Here is a 22,167-nt window from a genome sequence, read left to right on the forward strand (position 1 = left end):
TTCATTGGTCTCCTCCCCCAAATACTTTCAAGATTAATTTTGATGCTGCGGTTGATCATAACAAACCTAGAGATTCTTTAACTATCCTTGCTAGAGATTCAATTGGGAAACCATGGTTTTGACATTATAAGATTTTTGAAAATATTTCTGACCGTCTTGTCTTAGAATGTCTCACTTACCGAAAAAATCTTCGTATGACACATAATCATAATTTAGAGGACATTGTGATGGTAGGTGATTCCTTGATGGTAATTCAGGCTACTACTGATCACATTAGTTCTCTTATTATCTAAGGATTGATAAAAAATATTCAAAAACTTTCTAAACTTTTCATATCGATATCCTTTCTTCACATTCATAGAGATGGCAAAACAAGGCGATACATTCTCTTGCTTTCAAAATACTCCAAATTCTCAATTTCCTTTGTAATTCATATTATTAATCTTACTTTAATTTTGACAATATGTCTTTTTAAATATATCAATATTTTTTTCTCTCAAAAAAAAATGCAAAGTGATGAAATTATTAGTACAAAATTTCAAAATTATAATAATCTATTCAATTATAAAAAGAGTTTAAATTCCATATGTACACACGTGCGTAGATGCATGTACGGAATTAACAGTAATTCCTAGATTTTACCACAATCATTTAATTTCCTTTTGTAATGCTTTCTTTTTTCAGGAAAACTATCATTTAGTCTCAAATTTACCAATTAATTTTTATATTTTTAAAAATACACAAAACATTATACATAATTTTAAAAATTCAATTAAAAAATTATACTCATTAAACTTTAATTTTTTTTAACATTAATGTATATAGTAAAAATGTGTGCAAAAAGATAACAACAATGCAAAATTAACAATAATAATATTTTTCTTTAGAAGTGTTAAAATTTATCTGCTGTAACTTTTTAGTAGAGTATTTAAAATTATTAAGATTACTTAAATGTATTTTTTAAATATAAAAAAATTAATTAATTTGATAATTAATTAATATTTCATTGGTTCATAATTTTTGTTTACTTTTTTTTAATTTTTCAATATTTCTGTTTATTTTTTTATATTATATAATATATAAATTGATTATTATAATTTTATTTTATTTATAAAGAATTTTTTAAAAATATTTTTTAATATTGAATAAAATTTAATATTTTTAAAATTGATATGATTAAAAAATTAATAAAAAATATTTTTTAATATATAAAAAAATAAAATAGATAAAAATTATGAGTAATTTTTAATTTATTTTTTTGGTAGCGTGTTTTCTGTTTAAGATTCTGTTGTTAATTCATCAGATTCTCTTCGCTGAAAAAAAAAAAGAAAAAGAAACCACAAAGAATCTCTTTTGAGATCCAGCAATACAATGTCAATTTCCCTTTAATCTCGCCTCTATTACAATTAGGGTTTTCTCTCTCTATCATCTTCAATATTAAATTACGACTAACCCAACTCTCTCCTCACTCAATTATGTGCCTAGTGTTTATTTGTTTTGGGTTTCTAGATTCGAGTCACCTCTAAAATCTGGTTTCTCTTGGACCGGATCAAATCTTCAACTCAGGTTCTACTGGATTTTGGTGGGATTTTCGTTGTTGTTTGAAATATTGACTTTTGGGTATTTGGGTTTGAATTGCTGATAATGAGGAGTTGAAATTGGCTGATTTGTGTTTGGTCGGTGTTGCATGTTGAGAATTCTTGAAATTGGGGCTTGAATTCAACACTTTTTTGTTGATTGCAGATACGTGTTTGGCTTTTAATAAGTTTTAGTGTTTTTAGGGTTTGGCTTTGATTTGGTGACTCTGCATGTGGGAGCAGCAAGGGGTCCTCTGCTAGACTGTGGAGGATCCCTATGAATTGTTTTATTATTGCCTAGTTATTATTGTTGAAGAGGGTGAGCAAATTGGAGAAATGCAAATGATAACGGTCAGTTGATTTGGAGATTCTGTTTTGGCAAGTTGAGGAGTTTTGCATAATTGGTATTCATTGTCAAGCATATTTATATAAATTATTTTGGGTGGGAAATGTTTGGTTCTGGTGCAGCGACTGCCCATGATAATGCTGGAGTGGTTCCTATGCGCTTTGTGTGGCCTTACGGAGGGAGGAGTGTGTTTCTCAGTTTCTCTTTCACTGGGTGAGTTACTAGATTGACCAAATTTTTCTGGTTTTGAATTACTTCCAAGGATTGATTTCTCATTAATAGTGAACACTTAAATGATTTTTTTTTTTTCTAGTTCTTAGTTATTTAATAGTGTGGATTGGATGTTTGATGGCTGTTTTAAATGGGATTGTTATCTGAACAGTTGGACTGAACACATACCTATGTCTCCAATGGAGGGTTGCCCGACTGTGTTCCAAGTTATTTGCAGCTTAACACCGGGACACCACCAGGTTAGTTAGGTGCTATGCTTGATACTATTCTCATACTCAACTCAGATTGCCAATGCATTATTAAGAGCTAGGAGTATTTAATGTCATGGTAAGTGGTATTATTTGAAATATTTTCATTGCACATTTGGCACCTTGGTTTTTATTAGTATATCATGTTATATCTATATGCAATATCCCAGTTAATATCAATGATTATTAAAGATGACACATGGACAGAGTGCGAAATGCAACTTCTTATTTGCCACAACCATATATTCTTGCACATCAATTTTTAAGAGATAAAAGTAGCTCCTCAATCCCCATGCCCTAATGGGGGAAAAAGAATAAAGAAAAATACTGATTGTCTAGTTTTTGAGGATGCCACACGTTATGAAACTTCTTGCTCTTCTTTGGACTGAACAACAAAGAAATTATATTATGCAAAGAGACTAAAATGGTCTAGGAATCCGACTCACGAGTTCTCAAAGTGTTCCTTTGACAAACTATCTTTTGGCGCCATAAATGCTCAATGTATTCGATAACCAGTCATTATTGATGTTATCACTAATATCAGTAAGCGGTTTTTTTCAAGTTCAGATTATTAATACACATGAATTATCTGTGGTGATTATAAATATATGGTTATTAGCCAACATTGATCTTGAAAAAATAAACTTTACATTAGGTTTCTAATTATTCCAACTTGTTTCAGACCCACATTATGTTTGGACTGCCAGAAAATTGGACTTTCTTTAACTTCTGTGGGATTGTTGCAGACTGAATGTTAAAAGCATTACATTTCGATATGCTTGTTAGTTTTTTCTTTTCAAATTTCCTCATTGGTGTTCTTATTGATGTTTAATGCAACAAAGACATGTTAATTCCTGACATTCACATTCTGCCATCTAAATGCAGTACAAATTTTTTGTTGACGGACAATGGCGGCATGATGAGCACCAACGTTCTGTAAGTGGGAATTATGGGGTAGTAAATACTGTTTTTGTACCAAGGGAACTGTACATGGATCCTCCAGTTTTTGATCTCGAGACATCTGGATCTAATATGGAGCTGGATGATGTCTTTTCACGTACAGTAAGAGTCTAATTCAGTTTTTAGCTAGTCATCAAGCCCCATTATCTCATCATCCTGATTTCAGAGTATTCATAATCATTTTCCAAGTATTGTTCGTTTCTCATATCTGTAAGACTGTAACAAGGTTTAATTAATAGTTATTTTTAGATGTGCAAGTCATTATACTTTCAATGACTTTCATCACTTCTAGTATCTTGTTCCTTCTCTATATACACATGATTCACTCTAGACGTGCCATGACTTCAAGGATATCATATCAGTAGAATGTGGACTTTTAAAGAGGGAAAATGAGGGGCAGAAACAAGAAAGTAGAGAATTAGAGATGCAATAAAAAATAAGACTAGTGATGTCAAGACTCTTCCAAATTTCTTGCTTAAACATGCTTCTGACTTCCCATTTGAAGTTTTTAGTTATTGCAAGAGCAGTAGAATTGGCATTGACATAGGAACACTTCTGTTTTCAATTGAAAGGTCTTGATATCTGGACAGCAGCGAAGTTAAAATGTGAATTTTACAGAAGGAATGATATAGGGCTTCAGAATTTTTCAGGATCTTAAAATTGGGAAATAAATGAGGGAAGGGTTCTTTTGCAATTGTAGTTGTTATGTATCTATTTCTCTATATATATTATTTTGCCATAAAAATTAGGCCAAATTATATGATGATGCTTCTCAGGAAGCAATCGCGAGGGTGTCAGAAGCTGATTTCCAGGTTTCTCATCACCGTATTTCTGCATTCTTAGCCACACATACTGCATATGAGCTGCTTCCTGAGTCAGGCAAGGTTTGAATGCTTTACCTTCTTTGGAGCTATTTATATTGTATATAGTCGTTCATTTGGGTTCGACTACTTCTTAGTGCTGATCTCTTTCTCATTGCATTAATGTTGTAGGTTGTTGCCTTGGATGTTAATGTACCAGTTAAGCAAGCATTCCATATTCTCCATGAACAGGTGAATCTCTACTCTATATAGATAGAAATTAGTCTAAAACATGCAAAAAGTGCATTTTCTTGTTCACATGAAATGAACCTTAAGTGCCTCAGAATCTTGTATATATATATGACTTTTCTTGTTTAATGCTCTCCAATTTTTTTTTGGCAACATAAGTATATGTTGCTGATATTGTCTCTGTTTTTCATATTTTTGGATTTAATATACTTCCAGCGTGTCCCTATGGCTCCTCTTTGGGACTTTCTAAAGGGCCAGTTTGTTGGAGTTCTCAGTGCACTGGACTTTATCTTGATTCTGAGGGAGGTGTGTATTTTGCTATTCTTTTCCAGTGCTAACATATTCTATTGATTTTCAAGGAGAATTATTGTTCATAATCTTAAAAAGAATTTGTTGATAATTAGAAGAATTTGGTAAGTAGTAATTTTAACTTAGAAAGATTGTTGAGGTTTTCAGTGCTCATACATGGACTATTATATTATCTGCTTATATCTATAATCAGAAAGACATTTCTCCCAAAAAGAGTGCAAAAAAAAAGAAGATATTTTTCAACCATTTGCCTCATGAAACTTTCATTTTTATTTGGCAATCAAAGTGTAGTTTATGGTACCATCTCTCTCTGTAGCTCTCTTTTGGATAAGATGTCATGTCTTAATTTCATTTGAAGGATCACTGAAGAAATCATCTTTTATTATACATACTTGCAAAGATTCTTCAAAAGGTTTGCCCCCACAGACCTAAATGATGCAGTTTATGTTCACAAGCTCAAAGGAAGAGTGGTTAATAAGTTGAATAAATAATAGTTATCTTTCTAAATTTTTCATGATTTCATCATCAAAGCTTTTTTCTTGCATTCAGATGCAACTTAGCTTGTTCTAATTACTCCTCATGCTTGCATATCAACACTTGTTGGACTTGCATGTCCTTGACTCCTTACAAGATGTGAAGCTAGAGTTATGTAGGAGTATCAATGTTTTTTTTTTTTCTTTCTTTCTGTTGTATTTGTTCCCATTTGTGTCTCTGGAGGTTGTAGACATTTATAAAAGCCATGAATTTCAGCTGGGGAATAATGGATCTAACTTGACGGAGGAAGAATTGGAGACACATAGTATATCAGCTTGGAAGGAAGGAAAATTACATCTTAGCAGACAAATGGATGGCAATGGGAGAGCACATCCTAAACATCTTGTACATGTAAGTTGCCTCAAAGATTCCTTCCCAAGCTAGTCTAAATAACAAATGAATCCGTCTCCTGTTTTATATTATTTTTCTGCATCTTGCATGGCGAAGTCTTGAAGTTTGAATGTAAATTATTACCGTATGCATGTGAGTGTCTACAAACTTTTGCAAAATAAACTATTTCTAGAGTTGTAAAAATGTTTGCTAGATTACTAATAGTTCATCTTAATTCTGAAGTTCTAGAATTTTTTTTAAGCACTTGGTTTGCATGTTGTTTTAAAGGACATAAATGAGACATCGGGTTTCAATAATTATTGTCCATTTGTCCTGAACTGCTCACTTTATATGGTAGGATATATCATACATTTGTAGTTACGTTTGTGGATTTGATGGGAGAAATAAATCACTTAGAAAGGCCTTTCTGTAGCCAGTCCTTTTTATCTAGTACTTGCAAGCTGTCATATACAAAATCACTAGATTATTATCAACAGATCCTGTAATATGCAGGCTGGGCCGTACGATTCCTTGAAAGATGTTGCATTGAAAATTTTGCAAAACAAAGTATCGACAATTCCCATTATTCATTCTTCTTCACGAGACGGTTCATTTCCCCAGCTATTGCATCTTGCTTCTCTTTCAGGAATACTAAAGTGTAAGCTTACTTGGTTTATTTGCTTGGGGTTGTTTGACATGTTAACTAACATATGGGCCTAATTCCAGGTATATGCAGGCACTTTAGGCACTCTGCTAGCTCCTTGCCTGTTCTTCAACTACCAATTTGTAGAATTCCTCTAGGTACATGGGTTCCAAAAATTGGGGAATCAAATGCACAGCCATTTGCTATGTTGCGACCAAATGCTTCTCTTGGTGATGCCCTATCTCTGTTAGTTCAGGGTAATTCACATCAAGAAGGAATATTATATTTTCATAGCTCTCTCACTCTCTCTCTTTCTCTATCGCTGATGTGATACAACATTTTGCTTACCTTATTATGTGGTCTTTTGCAGCTGAAGTAAGTTCAATACCAATTGTAGATGACAATGATTCACTCTTAGACATATACTCAAGGAGGTAAATTCTTTGTTTTCTTTTCCACCATGTTTAATTGATGTACTGGTACGCCAGTGACACCCTTCTTAATTTCTTGATAGTGATATCACTGCTTTGGCAAAAGACAAAGCCTATGCACAGATTCATCTTGATGAAATCAGTATCCATCAGGTAATTTTCAGAAATTTGTTTCCTTGTATCTTGCAATTGTACAGAGGTTCTTGAATGAATGGCTTCAACCAACCTACTCGGAGCCTGCACAAACCACCTTATGTGAAAGGTAGTATTAAGTCAGGATAACATTTATAACATTGAAGTAACAAGAACCATAACATCATTTCATTTCATTATTAGCATGTATGCATGACAGAGAACTCACCCTAGCAGTCTGCTGCCCCTATTCTACTAGGCATTGCAATTGGGACAAGATGCAAATTCACCGTATGGATTCTACAATGGACAGAGATGTCAGATGTGTTTGGGATCCGATCCTCTACACAAAGTGATGGAGCAATTGGCAAATCCTGGTATTTCTAGTATTAATTTAGCCTTTTATCTATTGTTTACTTTAACTAAATGAAGTTGCAATACTTCTCAGGTGTAAGGAGACTTTTGATTGTGGAGGCTGGTAGCAAGCGTGTTGAAGGGATCATCTCCTTGAGTGATGTGTTCAATTTTCTGCTTGGTTAGCCTAGATGTTAGCAATTATTTGCATGGAAATATATGCTATGGTAACACTGATGATGGCTCATTTCTTTCTTATATGTTCTGTAAAGTCTCTCTTCATTGGAAGGGCCCCATTCTTCTGAGCCCGCCCTCTTTTTATGGTAGAAAATTCAGAGAGCATAAAAAAATTTGTAAATTGTGAGTATTCAAAATTTCCCCTTACAACCCAATTATTATCAACTCAATTGTGCTACTGTAGCAGCTTTCATGTTTTAGTGATTACAGAAAATGAGGCTTAAAGTGCAGGAAACTGCATGCGGCATTCCATACTGTTGGTGGGTTGTGCATAAGAATTGTGGGTGGTTGCTTATTTTCAATTTCTAATTCTGCTCTCTTTTCTACTGCAGCATTTTCAGTTCATTTATGATTATTTTCAATGTTCCATGATCTTGTGAATTGGGTGGTATAGGAACACAAGTGGAATTTGCTTTGATGGTACAAAAAATCCTGCTGAATAATTATTGTCTTGTATCTGAGATTGTTTATAGAGGGGGATGTGCTTAGATTGCGTTTGTCCTACATCTGTAATATTTCATTAAAGGCTCAAAATTGCAGGGCTTTGTTTTTGGAGCTTTAATTGAGACCTAATTGGTTCTTTTGGATTATAACCATCATACAGGACATTCATACTTTGCTGGGCAGACTTTTGAAACAACCAATAATCTGTAATCAAACGAAATTAACGTACCTTTCATTGCAGTCGTAGTTGGTGCAACATCACTTATATAGCTAATAAAATAGCATATGCATGCATGTGATAAATTAGGCCAAGTGTCGATTTCATGCCAAAAAAGAAATCAAGAAACTGTTCTATTCGTTTCATTGAAAAGTTTCAATCACAAAAACTACACCTTAGGATTCAAGAAGATCCATTCTCATTCTTGGTTAACTGGGCCTCTGCATACTCCTTGATCAAATCAGGATCAACATTCTCTTCAGGCTCCCACGTGGCCTCATCAATATCCGTCCATTTTACAAGAAATTCATTCTTCCCATCATCACCAATTCTTTTACCAATAACTCCCTCTGCTACAGCATACTCTAGTCCTGCCTCAAAATCCCTCACTAAATCCTCGCCGATGAATTGGGCTTTTACCCACTCGTTATCACTACCGTCCTTCCATTTCACCAAATACTCCGTTTTATCACCCTTCCCTCTCTTCTCCAGTATCTCCTGCACCTCCGCGTACTCGAATATTTCCTCGTTTAAAATTTTTATTACATTTTCTAGCCCCAATCTTCTAGCAAATTGCATTGGGTTGCCTTTTGGGGTCACTTTCAGAATTTCTTTAGCCAAATCTAACGGTGTCAATCCTCGATCGTCTTGCACCTCAGGATCCGCCCCGAGATCGATTAACAACTTTACCACACCCGGCTGCACGTATCCGGCTGCCATGTGAAGCGCCGTTAAGCCGCCACTGTTGTCTTGGTGGTTCAAAGCTGCCCCAGCTTCGGCGAGGAGTTTAACACAAGCTTCGGAGCCGAGACCGGATACGAAAAGTAATGCAGTGCGGCCGTAACTATCGACAGCATCGACATCACGTCCATCATCGTCGTTGAGAATTCGGCTGAGAGCTGGCTCGTCGGCTTTTTTGGCTGCGTTCCACCATGGGGTTTCGTACTCAGCAACGACATCTTTGGCGATGTAATTTGATGGTACCCATGAAGGGGCATGGCCGTCTTTCCATTCTATCAAGTACTCCATGCCGGTGCCACCTTCGAGGGCTCTGCTGCCAATGATCTTGCTAACTTCGCCGTAGGACTCGTCATCTTGGGCAGCGTTGGCGGTGGCGTTTTCTTGAAGTGGGTTCTGCGTTTCTTGATTTTGGATGGCAAATGAAGTGAAGGTGGGCTTATAATTGATATGGGGACTTTTGAAGTTTGGAAATTGATTATGGGAAAAGAAGGAAGAAGAAGGGATTGTGAGGTTGGCAGAGATTTTGAGACGAGAAAGACATTGGTTACCAATGAGACTCTCCATAGATGTGGATTTGCTATTGGAGAGTGAGTGTGGAAAAGGGTACTGAATTTTTCACTGAAGACTTGTTGGGAACCTTCAATTTTTGAGAGAGAGAGAGAGAGAGAGGATAAGAAATCCCATCCATGGATAGCGGAGGATAAGAAACCTCATCCATATATTTAAAGGGTATTTTGGAGAAAATATTTATTAGAAAGTGTGAATCAAACCACCAGATACAGGCTGTGAATCTAACCAAGCAACCATGTTACACTTCAGCAGACCAAGATACGGACACAAGCTTCCATTCTATCAAGTTGAAGACTTTAGGCGCCCACGTGTGGAGGCAAGCAGTCACAAGAGAACTGAAATTTTCTGAAAATGGAATTTGTCAGGCGGAAGAGCTTTGAAAAGCAAACTGATTGCAGATCCCAAGCCAGCTACCAAGAGAACTGGGAGCTTTTACCTCATTCTTCAGGCTTCAACCAAATGTTATACGGATCTACCTTGGGGCTCAATCATTTAAAATAACTACTCACTCTTCACAGAACAGCGAAAATTCTCAACATTCAACTACGAATTCCAAAAGCTTCGTCGTTTCTGTGCGTATTATTAACATGTTCCCTCGTTTTCTGACCAAGCAAACAACAAGCTCTTTGAGGGGAGGGGTGGAGGGCGGGAAGAGGAGTCCATGGAAGATATATTGCATATACATCTATGGATTTTATTTCCTTCAGCGTGCAACATTGCAGGTGCTTGAGAGTTGAAAATATTGAAGCTTTCAGCACAACGGTGCATTGATATTAAACAAGAACAGAAAATTTCCTATGTATAAAGAGGAACTAGATCGAAACGCTATTGGGAATTCCCCTGCCAGTAAGTCCAACGTCGCTGTTAGGAACTAACAAGGTGTATGGCATCATAACTGGTCCAACACGGTTCTTCAATTCCCCATCTTTGTTCATCTCTAGAATCCTCTCCTCAATTTTTTCCAGCTTCTTTCCAAATTCCTTGAACGCCTCTAATGGTTTGTCATCTGTTGTCCATTCAGGCGTGTCTCTCTGCCCAAGATACACTTCATCTGATGAATGCCTTGACAAAATTTCTATAAGGGAAATGCCAATAACAGTCTGCAACTGGGCAGTGATTGTTTTAAAGAAAGCCTTATCGGGGTTTGTTTTAAGCTCCTCAAATTCAGGAGTGCCTATTTCAGGCATGAACCTGCGGCTTATGCTTGGACGATTGGGGAGGTAGCCTCCATAAGGGTATTGACCAAAGTTGATTGCAGCATGGAAAGCAGATGCCAGCCATATTATTATGGTGCATGATTCTGTCAGCTCTTCCCTGTTCTGCATTTTAGGCCACCAGGGCTCATCTTTCTTGTCGCCGTGGCCTACCTCACGGAGTTCCTTCCACCATGATTGGAGTTCAGGATCCTTTATGACCATGTCATCTGTCTCGTAGTAAAAGGAGCAATAGTCTTTCACCCATTCTCTAATTGCTGACCATATCTCAAGCCCATCAACGGCATAGGGATAGTCTTTTACCAGTAGACGGAGACCATGTTTGGAATTAGGATCTTCAACTGCCACTCCTCTGAAAACAAAGAAGAGTAAAGTGTTATTAAAATGAAGCAGAAAGTTTACGACCCATTATTGGATTGAGATTAATTTACCTCTTAATTAGATCCTGAGGGAGTGCTTGCTCAGTGAAATTCCAGCTTTTGTAAGCCATGGATGTCATTTCCATGGCATACTTTGCCGGAAATACTGTAAACTCCAACAATCCACCAGCATTAATTAGTGTTTGTCTAGCCACTGCATTTATGTTCATTGTGTCCCGGAAGTGAGGTTGCAGAAGTTTGTATATTGGATGAAGCACACTTAGATGCCTATTTGTTGCAATCACAAATGGCTCGATCGCTGCATGGGTGTGCAACCTATGAAGAAAGTACAAATCTTTAGAAATCGATCTCAATTAATTAAGTAATTAATTATCTTTCTTCTGATAGTCTATTTTTGTTTGACAGATTTCATACCAGTGGCTGATAAGCTGGTGAATGCCAGAATCAATTACAGCCACATATGCTTTAGCCAGTTGCCATATGGAACCTTCAATGCCATGCTCAGCTGGTGTGCATACTTTGCTAATGGCACCGAGTTTATCTCCCTCAGGATGAGGCAAGCTTAATTCGATCGCAAGAGGCTTAAGAGTACCATCATCTTTCAAGAAAAGTAGGGTCCTGGTTGCATATGTCTTTGTGGAAGTAGCATTTATCCGCCTCAGGTATGGCATGACTGTATCATGGTGATCTAATATGTATAGCTTCTTGTTCTTGATTGCCTTCACCACCATTAATACAACAAATGTTCAATTGTGGGATTGATTAAATTCAACTAATCCCGACAAGAACATCATTGATTTTGATTGTAAACTCAGTTGTGAAAGAAACGAAAAAGAGTAGCATTACCTCATCTATGGTCAGTCCATCTAGTCTATTCTTTATATGTTCTTCACTTATTTTACTGTTTTGATCACCATAAAATTTGCTGTCTAGATTGCTTTCTGGAGGGAATTCCTGCAGTAAAATTTAGTTTTAGGCATCAACTTCCTGTCTGTAACGGGTGAAATTGGAAGGAAACGAAGGTTTGACATCCATTATAATTTTCCTAAGTCAATTCTATACAAACCTTCATGGCAAACAATAAGGGAAAAAGTGCTTCAATACCTCGAGACAACGAATGATGACAGGGTTTACACCGGCCAGCATTTCTCTGCCAAATTCTTCATCAGTCCTCCAAGCAGTCTTGCTCTCTGCCCAATTATTAGAACATCACAGTTGCTTGGCAGAAGGAAAAGAAATGTCAGCTTCAATGGTGGAGATACGTATCATACCTTTGATTACTTGAGGTGTTGGAAATTTGAAAAGCTGCTCGCCATCTGTTCGGAAAATTTCCTTAAGCATCTCCTGTGGAATGTTTTTCCTTATGTTATCTAGTAGGGGGCCATCAGGCAACTCAATCCCTCCCTCATAGAGCTTTAACACATCATCAAAAGAGTCAAAATCATTGGGGGTGCTGTCAAATAGAGCCTCTAGTTCAGGTTTAACAAACTGGACAATAGATTTCAGTGCATAAGCAAGGAAGTCGGCCATCTTCAAGTGGCCAAATCGTTCATCTCTTGGAACATAAATGTTCAAACTCATGAGAATTGGCAGCCTGCTTTCATAGTTGGGATCTGCTCGTAAATGCAACAAGTCAAAAACCATAAAACAGTGGGGAGATTTGATTTCAGTGAGAACAGTTATCGAGTAGAGTGCTTGTTGACCTGATTCAGCTGGTGGTCTGCCAGTTCTTCCCCTGCGAGGATAAGGATACTCGGCAGACCCTCCAAGGATTGGACGGACATACTTTGGTCCCTTATCAGGATCTCCCAAATCATTGTAGTAGGCATAGTCATAGACACGATCCCATTCTTGGAGCTCTCCTTTTCCATCTCCTCTCAAGTTCACCAATTCTTCCTCCCTGTACTTACGCAGCGGAATCGGTGTCTCATGTGGCAAATATGTCTACACAATCATAACAAATTCATTATCAGCTTAACAAGCTCCATTCCTAGCTGCTAAGGTATTATCATCACAATATATGAGTTGTTGCTTACCTTGTTTGCAAAGAAAATGCGATCTTTCTTATAAAGCTTGGCAGGGTAAACCCATGAGTTGCAGATGAAATGGATTCGACCTTGCCCAGGAACGTCTTCAAGAGTGAGAGTTTTCAGGTAAAATTCACTGTGATGATTGTTTTTTATGATGAATGCTCCTGGAAGTGCAATCTCATCATCCCAATCAAAGGCGACTTTGAATGCTGAGTCTCCTGGCGTTAAGGGAGCGATTGTAGTAATCCAATCTTCCAAATATGCAGGCTCTCCTACTTTCCCCTGAAGACCATTTTCTACAAAGGAACCCAAATATGCACCATTCTAGTTACTGGCAGTCTACAATAATTAGTTTGCAGGTTAATCAAGGGAAAAAAAAAATCAAGAAAGTTGCCAACCAGGAAGTTGCAGAAAATTTCTGTAATATCAACTGTCTTGCTTTATGAGCTAAACTATGACACAATTTCTGAATTAAATACCATAAAATCTTGAGGAGAGAGTTCTCTGACTTGGTAGTTATTGAATTAATATAGAAAATTTTCTATCGTTGACTCTTTGTTGAGGGGTAACAACAGCTGGAACTGGTTGGGCCTCATCTGACATTCATCAATCTTTTTCTAGAAAGTCTTAGCAACATATGGCTGTGACTTTGTGCAGGCACAGCCTCTATTCTTACCATGGATGTATACAAACTAAGGTTACCACAAGTGGGTCCTATTTCATTGTCTGTTAGTGCACTGAGGTCTGAGGCTAATATGATTCACTTTATCAGGTTTTGTCTCCAAAGAAAAAGTGGTAAGTTCAATTGCTCATAGGAAGAAAGAGCGATAGAGATGAGAAGTATAAAAACACAAAAATAAAAATACATGAACAATCCCAGATCTTGAAACCGAGCTGATGGGTTTCTCCTATTTGTTTTTCTTGAAATACTACTTTCTTTTCTTCAATACCAACCATGATGCTAACTTGGTTTTCTCATAGCCCAGCTACATCGATCACTGCCAAGGTGATCAATACTGGCTAGCAAAGAAAGAAGAATAATCAAAGAATCATGATAAAGAGAGAAATTAAAGAAAGAGAATCACCTGCTGAGTCACTGCAGTTGACAGAACTAACGAGTTGCAGAGAAACTCCATGGCCAAACAACTCATGAACACGATCAAGAACAGAAGCATGGAAGTCATTGAAGTCTAAAACATTCTTTTTCATCAAAACGACAGTACCTTTGATCTTCTTGCACTCTCCACTTGCGCACTTAGTCTTCTTTTTGCCATTATCGTCACCAGTAATGGCATCCACTATGTTCTGAAACATATCCCTTGCTTCTGGAGCTAAACAACGAATCTGATAACAGGAGAGAGGTGGGTATGACTGTGTGTTTTGATAGATGTGAAAAAAGGCTTATGGCTTCGTATTTATAGAGAAAATAGAAAAACATGGATTAAGCTAGAGCCGTAGCAGCTTGTGGCTCTGAGTTCTCACTAAGAAGCTTCTTCTTTTTTTCTTTTTTTTCCTGTCAAACTAACTAAGAAGCTTCACTTATACACGTGGGATATGTTCCATTTGATTTATATGGAATGAGTAACTATATGAAAAGCAGAGCTTAGAAATTATTTTAATAAATTTTTCTCAAATCCAATCTTTGCATTACAAAAAAGTCATTGTAAACTGTTCAATAACTTAACCTCTCAGGTTGTGTATCAAAGAACATCATAAGCCTGCAATGTGTGAATAAATTTTCTAGTTATTTCTTAATGAGATCAAAATCCCTTCCAATTTATTTGGAATTTGTTTTGCAATTTCTGATAATATAGGAATTAGGTTGAACTAAGAGTCTTGACATGTAGAAATGATTGACTATTTTCTTAGAGATTCAAATAATCAGTTTACTTCATAGATATCCAGTAGAAAATGTCTGACGCCAAATGGGAAAATGCCTAAAATTTAGGTTAAAAATTTCACATTTCTTATAAAAAAATTTGAATTCTTAAATTGGATGGTTCATAAAATACAATATGAGGGTTGAAGTAGTAGTTTTTTTTTTTTTGAAATTAAACTAGTTGTTTGTTTGACATTTAATATAAATATGAATTTAAATATATATTCAAGTGAAAATTTAGTAAAATAATTATTTAATATAGACAATTATTAAAATTGAGTAGATTTTGGCGTGAAGAGACATGAGTGATGTGTTTCCACAGCCTTTGTTCATTGCTATCCTTACTGTTAGGCAACAGACAGCAGCCTCTTTCTAAGTATGTAAGCCAATAGAGCAGCTGTCTGGGACCGCCTCATTGTCATCATCATTATCTAGTACTAATGCTCCACCTCCTCCTCAACCGACACCTTCCAGACTGTTTGAAGTCTTTCTTGACCCAAGGCTTGATGGTTTGTCGCGTTGCTTTTCTTATGCTAGCTGGTTCATCCTCCACCCTTACAAAATTCGGGTCTACATGTATTTTCTTTAAGAATGAGCAGGTTTTTCTTGATCTGAAATGACGATTTCTGCCAAAAGATTTCATGATCTCCTCCCTGTGTGCCTCGGTGTGCGTTTGATGGCCTTCAAAAGCTATGGTAGCAGAAGGTGAGATTCTGATCTTCTTCCTTTCCTTAGGCAGCTGGAGTTTTTCAAAGAGACGGTGCTACTATGTTGCTTTCTCAGATCCTCAGTTAGATTAAATTCGGTGGTTCAAATCTAGAGCTCCAGAGCTTCTTTTAATTATTTAAAAAAAATCTATTAATTAATTTTTTCGTTAATTTTAATAATTAAATATTATAAAAAAATTAAAATAAAATTAATTAATAAATTTTTGTATATAATAAAAATTAAATAATAATTTTTTTATTAATTAATTAATATATATTATTCTTCATTTCTCACGTGGAATCATCTCAATCTCAAAAGTAGAAACTTGTTCCTTTTTGTTGTGCTTCTCTTTGAGAGTATTGCTTAACAGCCCTAATGGAATTTCTTTCTAGTTAACGTTGGACCCATTTGTGTCTTTTTTATGATAAGAAGTGTCTGAACACAATTACCGTGATTCATTTTATTAAATAATAATAATAAAAGATTAGGCTTTTTACAGAATCATATCTTATACCAATTTGCTGTTGATAAAGAGACCCACTAACAAATGCTCCCTCCACCCATTGAAGCCCTTCAAAAGAATGATAAAGTATATAATTTTTTTTCTGAAAAAAATGGATTATTTGCATGATTAGACAAATATTAACTTAAAGTTTATGGCTTTTTTTTTATGTTATTTTCATGATAATGATCTTATTAATGATTAAATGCATTAATGCACATCATAAAAACTAATAAAACAAAAGAATGATAAAATATTAACTTAAATGCAATAATGCATAACATCTTCGACTTTAGATAATTTCAGTTAATTTTATCAAATTAATAAGACTTTGTTTTAAATTTAAAATTTTATTAACTTCGATTTTATTATAGAAAATTTTGAGAATATATTTTAACGTAATATTTTTAATTTTTCGAAAAATAATGATATGTCGGTAATTGTTAAAACTTTAGCTCTTCGTCACTATTTGCTCTTTGCGATGAAAATTTTGCCTTAAATATTAACTTAAATGCAGTAATGCACATCATCTTTGAGTTTAAACAATTTCAATTGATTTTAGTTAATGGGACTTTATTTCAAACTCAAGATTTTATTAGTTATAATTTTATTGTGGAAAACTCTGAGAATATATTTCAATGTGGTATTTCTAGTTTGTCGAAAGGTAATGATATACCGGTAATTGTTAAAATTTTAGCTTTTCGTCACTGTTTATTTTTTGCAATGAAATTTTTGCCTTTTAATGGTTGCATTCTTATGGACTGATTACAGGTAATTCAAACTCTTCAGTCTACATATTTAGACATTTTTTAATTGAGTTTGATTTTGAATGATCGTAAATTTTTGTTAGACTCTAAAACTAATATTTCTATTAAATGAATTTGTAATACCCGGCTAAACCCCGCATCGGAATTCCTGCTTTCCGACAGAATCTTGGATGTCGGAACCCTCTAGAAGAGTAAAATCATGTTTTTATAAAATGTTTTAATGTTGAGAAATGTAAACCAAGTTTGATGTATGTAATGTTAACCCAATTAGAGCATTTGATGAGTGCTCTAGTGTGTGGTTTTATGTTGATGATTATGGTGCATGTACAGGTCAAGCTTGATCAATGAAAAATTTAAAATTTTTATGTAAATGTTTGATCATGTATGAGATTTATCAGGTATGATAGGTTATATGATAGACTTGTTACGGGTCCCGGCGACCTTAAGTCGACTTGGATCCTAGCACCGGTAGCAGTCTGATTTCGGGTCGTTACAGGATTCGTCATCATACCATTCTATCCGCTCATATTTTGACTAGAGAATCTATTAGACATTATCGTCTCTCTGTTTGATAAAATTTTATTAATACAACTAGTAGTTTTATTTTATAAAAAAAATAATAAATTATATAGATGCTAATATTTAAATTTTATAGGCTGAATTTTAAAAAATTAAATTTTAGATAAATTATTATTTAATTTTTATAGTATAAAAAAATTATTAATTAATTTTTTAATTTTAAAAAATACAGTATGACGTTGTTAATGTTTTAAATATTATTACTGACTTTAATAAATAAAAAATTAAATAATTTACCATTTTGGAAGGACATGGATTAAGCAATCAATGATGTGAAAATATATAGACTATTTAGTCTATTTTGAAAAATAAAAGGATTAAATAGTTATTTTCACTAAACTATAAGACTAAATAATTAATTCTCCTTAAATTACTGAATAATTAGTGTTTGATAGGATGTTAAAAAGAAAACTTGAACGAAAGTATATAATTATCTATAATAATTACAAATATTATAATTATTATTTATTTTTAAATAATTTAATTTAAATACTCACAGCAAATATTTTATTTTTATAAAGACTGACACAATATAAACATAATTTAATTTTCCACGGATGAGGAAAACAATTGAATAAAAAAACTGAATTATATTTATATTAAAAATATAAAATATAACTACTTATCTTGAATTAATTTAACCAATAATATTTCTTTTGAGTTTAGTAATATCCAATATTATTTTATTCTATCACAACTAAACAAACGTTATAATAATCAATTTTAATTGCAATAGCAAAGTTGATTACCATTTTGAGATTATAATATCAATAGAATTGAAATTATGATAAGGTGTTGAATGTTGAGATGGTGGTCCTTAATTGAACAGACTCACCAAATTAAATTCTCACGTGATCTTTATTCTAAACGATACAGATTCTATACTATTCTTGAAATCTCAAATCAAATTGAAAAATCATAATAAACTGTCGAATGGTACCGAACCGATAACTATTTAATTTTAATTATTTTTATAAATTAAATTATTTATATAAATTAAATATAATTTTCTCTTTTTTAATTATTAAATAATTAATGAAAATATTATAAAATAATCATGAAATCTAATTAGTTATTAAAAATTTCTAATCATATGATTTAAATAATTTAATTAATTAATTATAATTTATTTTGTCTATATATATATATATATATATATATATATATATATATATATATATATATTAATCATAGTTTTTAAATTATATTATATAAATGAATCACATATTTATAATATTATATTAATATTATATATTAATTATATATGTATTTTTATATTAAAAATATATAACTAATAATTATATATAAAATAATATAATATTTTTACTAAAATTATATAGAATATATATTAATATTAATATTATTATTGTTTAAATATTAGTATTATTATTTTTATTATTTTTATTTTGATATTAATTATTTATTATTTTAAAATAAATATAAAAATATTATAATTTTATTTGTAAAATCAAAATTTGATAAAGCTAAAAAGACATTAAAATCAAACTGAAATACCAAAATTTAATTTCAAATATTATTCCTAAAATCAAAGGATAGAGATTTAATAAATTTAATTTCAAATATTATTCCTAAAATCAAAGGATATAGATTTAATTTCAATTCTGATTCTCAACAAGAATCATATTGGAATCGGAACCAAACAATCCTGTTAGGCACCCATGCCAAACCAGTGAAGGTACAGAATAACTGCTCTTTCCATTGCAGGTACACGCAGCCTCAGTACACAAAAAAAAATGGTGAACAAATTGCAAGAAAAACTGAGCTTACAATAGTGAGTGATAAAACATTCATATTTGGACAAATTCATTTTCATTTCATAAATATAAATTCAGATGTGCAACAAGTTCATCCACAAATGCATATACATAAAAATTACAACACATTAGCTCAGGGTTTTGCAAGATGGAACAAATGAAACTAAAGCAGCAAGCAGGCCAAATCAAGGGGAACATCAATAAGATGTAATCCCACATGGACCATCAATATGATATTAACATTTGCTCTTTGCTCATCAATAAGATGTTTTTGAGGACAAGTGAAGTGTGAAAACTCTGATCCAGATACTTCTTTATGTCCAATTCATTATCAACTTCAGATTTCCAACTAACCTAACCTAATCCTGCTTGTCTCTCCCACTTGATATCTGCTGAGAACTGTGTGATAGCAGCCCGGGGGTCACCATTTGAAATAGACAAGTAGTATTGAGCAGTCCCATCATCAACTTGCATGCTTCTCTTCAAAGAGTCAAGAACCCTTCTTTTGCCACGGTCAGAGGTTGCCCAGTTTGACAAATACCTCAGCTTTCTGTCAGGTTCACCCTCAAGATACAGCACTGCCACTTCCCTTTTTGCATAGGTATCCAACTCTATGTAGCATGTGCCATTCACGAGAAGTTCTGGATTGCTTATAGGGATTAGTAGTCTCTCCCTTGAATATATGCCATGGTCGCTCATCATATTGTTTAATCTTTTTATGTCCATAACCTGCAGCAAGAAGAAAATTTAATCCAATATGGTTTATTCATCTATTTTAAGCTTGCCAAGAATGAATTGTAAAACTCCATATTCTTAAGCATAAATAAATAAAAGGAAAATTAGCTTTTAGCTGAAGATCGTTATGATTGGCATGTGTGGCATGAAAATAGCTTTCAGATCAAATTTTCAATTGCACTCATAGGAGCTATCCCCTACTCAGTGCCATTTTTCCAGTTCCCGATTCTTCATATAGCATCAACTTCAATTTAAGTCAATCTTGAACCTCTTGTCCAAGCTAATCATCCTAAAACTGGAGAAAGCACCCAAATCTTTCAATTACTTTACAAAGAAACTAGCAACATACATCTAGAGTAGTAAATTGCAAACTGTAATTTATGTTTCAGGTGAATATATTGTCTAAACTTTCTCAACATGATCAATGGCTCCGCTATATCTTTACTTAAGTCATATGTCCAACATAGGCCACCATGCAGCCTAATCCTCCTATCCAATATATCTAGCAAATGAGTAGCACCACTAGGTGTCTTACTGTTCTCAACTCACCCAGGTCCATAACATCTTGCTAGTTCAGTGCTTATAGAAAGCCCCAAATTTGCAAAAATGAGCTTCAAATTTTACATCACAATCAACAAGCTCTCATGTACAAATTGATGGACAACCTCCAAAATTGTGAATTGCAAATCTAATTCTGTTATCAGTTCTGGTTATTTAAGAACAACGACTACCATTTTTATCCAGCTCCAGCAACTCTTTGCATAGCATCCATAGCTCTCACAAAGTATCAAAGATATGAAGATAAAAACACGGTAACGATAATTAACTCCATCAATTAGCCAACCAAAATAGTCAATCGCATGACTTCAGACTACCTTCTTTTCCCCTTGACATTTGAGCAGAAAAAAGTTTTTTTTTTCTTACCCTCTGTTTGGATCCTTAATTATGCAATGGAAATAAGGAGAATTAAAAAGGAAAAATGAAGAGAAAAGAAATTAAATTTCTTTCCCCTTGTTTGGATGTAGAAGAGAAATAAAAAATTTCTCCCTCAATAGAATTACTAAGTTATGATTTTCTTTTAAAATAGGAATGTCAGTAATTTTAACATAAATAGTATCCAATGATCTCTATCTCTCTCCATTTCTCTCCAAATCGGATAGAAATATTTTGGGTTAATGAAGGAGAATGGAGACATCAAAGGGTAGAAACTAACATTTTTTTCTCCTCTCCATTTCCCTCGATCCAAACAAAGGGTTAAAGAAAAAAAAATCCACTTGAAATTCTCCAAAGAAAATTATGAATAAGCAAGCACTAAAACCCCAAAAATTAGCAATTTCAACCAACCCAACGAACAAAAAAAAAAAGGCATAGAACTTGAAATTTTCCAATACCTGGACCGAATACTTGACTGCAAGACTGGCAACAGTATCCCCTCTTATAATCTTATGCGAAATAGAGAACTTCCAGATGCCATTATCTCTCCAGAAGTTTCCAGACACAGGCTTTCCGACCACCTCCTTCAATTTCCACGGACTCATAAACGCACGCTTCACTATATCACCATCTGACGCCACCGAGTTCCAAACCCTGCAAACGCAACACGCCCGAGACAAGTCCGCCACCGGAAGCTTCTCGAAGATCAGCCGGAGTGTATCCCGGCACGTAAGCGCTGAGAAGTGGGAGTTCATCGGAGAGATGGTGATTGTGGTCTCAGCCGATATATCGGTTGAAGATTCCAGTGGGTTGAGGTGCTGCGTGAGGATAGGGATCGGATCATCCTCATCGCTGTCGCCACAACAGCCCATCGTTTTAGAGAGAAAGGGGGGGATGTTAGAGCGAGAGGATATTAAAGCAACAAGAGTTGAACAGTGGCGGCCAGCTGGTCCCCATGCCCACACGTAAGCCATTGACGTCAGCAAATTGGGACTCGTGTATCAAGGATTGTCGTTTTAGATTGAGCTCATTTTTATTAATCAAATTTTGTTTTGACTGAAATATTAATCTTTGACCGTAGAATATTAAACTTTAACTGTAGGATATTAATCAACATGGCATCAATAATACCCTTGTAATTTGTTTCGTATTATTCAAAAATTAATAAAAGCTATATGTTTAAAAATAATTATTTATCAAATTTCATAAAATTTCTCCCACCAAAATTCAACATTGCTAATATTAGCTATGCTCTTTGAAAACGGTTGAATAGCTAGAACAATTTTTTGATTAAAATTATTTTTCAGACTAT

At 34.3% G+C, this 22,167-nt stretch overlaps 4 protein-coding genes and 1 long non-coding RNA gene across 11 annotated transcripts; 2 read left to right on the forward strand and 3 right to left on the reverse strand.

Annotated features, from left to right (window-relative positions):
- The first annotated feature begins 1,298 nt into the window (after window positions 1-1,298).
- On the forward strand, window positions 1,299-7,999 carry LOC110620939 (sucrose nonfermenting 4-like protein). 6 transcript variants are annotated; one of them, XM_021764891.2, is made up of 15 exons: window positions 1,300-1,566; window positions 1,782-1,928; window positions 2,046-2,136; window positions 2,306-2,393; window positions 3,288-3,464; window positions 4,139-4,246; window positions 4,355-4,414; window positions 4,628-4,717; window positions 5,471-5,605; window positions 6,098-6,242; window positions 6,311-6,484; window positions 6,598-6,661; window positions 6,742-6,811; window positions 7,050-7,167; window positions 7,239-7,999. In XM_021764891.2, the coding sequence occupies exons 3-15, from the start codon at window positions 2,078-2,080 to the stop codon at window positions 7,328-7,330; spliced, it is 1,380 nt and encodes a 459-aa protein (XP_021620583.1). In that variant the 5' UTR covers window positions 1,300-1,566; window positions 1,782-1,928; window positions 2,046-2,077; the 3' UTR covers window positions 7,331-7,999. The 6 variants fall into 6 exon arrangements, with proteins under 6 accessions (XP_043815059.1, XP_021620584.1, XP_021620583.1 ...); XM_021764890.2 differs by having other exon boundaries at window positions 1,300-1,928; XM_021764888.2 differs by having other exon boundaries at window positions 1,300-1,582; window positions 1,782-2,136.
- On the reverse strand, window positions 5,366-9,478 carry LOC110620940 (signal recognition particle 43 kDa protein, chloroplastic). Of its 2 annotated transcripts, none has more exons than XM_021764894.2 (3): window positions 8,218-9,478; window positions 6,576-6,895; window positions 5,366-6,471 (listed from the first exon to the last, which is right to left on the reverse strand). In XM_021764894.2, the coding sequence occupies exon 1, from the start codon at window positions 9,345-9,347 to the stop codon at window positions 8,226-8,228; it is 1,122 nt and encodes a 373-aa protein (XP_021620586.1). In that variant the 5' UTR covers window positions 9,348-9,478; the 3' UTR covers window positions 5,366-6,471; window positions 6,576-6,895; window positions 8,218-8,225. The 2 variants fall into 2 exon arrangements, with proteins under 2 accessions (XP_021620586.1, XP_021620587.1); XM_021764895.2 differs by having other exon boundaries at window positions 6,576-6,908.
- A 546-nt stretch (window positions 9,479-10,024) lies between these two features.
- On the reverse strand, window positions 10,025-14,441 carry LOC110620937 (probable linoleate 9S-lipoxygenase 5). Its single transcript, XM_021764887.2, has 9 exons — window positions 14,063-14,441; window positions 12,984-13,273; window positions 12,651-12,891; window positions 12,219-12,560; window positions 12,052-12,137; window positions 11,794-11,901; window positions 11,362-11,666; window positions 10,999-11,262; window positions 10,025-10,919 (listed from the first exon to the last, which is right to left on the reverse strand). The coding sequence occupies exons 1-9, from the start codon at window positions 14,289-14,291 to the stop codon at window positions 10,166-10,168; spliced, it is 2,619 nt and encodes an 872-aa protein (XP_021620579.1). The 5' UTR covers window positions 14,292-14,441; the 3' UTR covers window positions 10,025-10,165.
- Window positions 11,133-11,797, forward strand: LOC122724386. Its single transcript, XR_006351725.1, has 2 exons — window positions 11,133-11,273; window positions 11,353-11,797. It is a non-coding gene; the product is annotated as an uncharacterized LOC122724386 (long non-coding RNA).
- Window positions 14,442-19,225: 4,784 nt separating the features above from the next.
- On the reverse strand, window positions 19,226-21,832 carry LOC110621659 (F-box protein At1g55000). The gene is made up of 2 exons (XM_021765928.2): window positions 21,314-21,832; window positions 19,226-19,916 (listed from the first exon to the last, which is right to left on the reverse strand). The coding sequence occupies exons 1-2, from the start codon at window positions 21,827-21,829 to the stop codon at window positions 19,542-19,544; spliced, it is 891 nt and encodes a 296-aa protein (XP_021621620.2). The 5' UTR covers window positions 21,830-21,832; the 3' UTR covers window positions 19,226-19,541.
- Window positions 21,833-22,167: the final 335 nt, after the last annotated feature.

This window comes from Manihot esculenta, chromosome 8 (genome assembly GCF_001659605.2).
Source record: "Manihot esculenta cultivar AM560-2 chromosome 8, M.esculenta_v8, whole genome shotgun sequence".
NCBI classification, from domain to species: domain Eukaryota; kingdom Viridiplantae; phylum Streptophyta; class Magnoliopsida; order Malpighiales; family Euphorbiaceae; genus Manihot; species Manihot esculenta.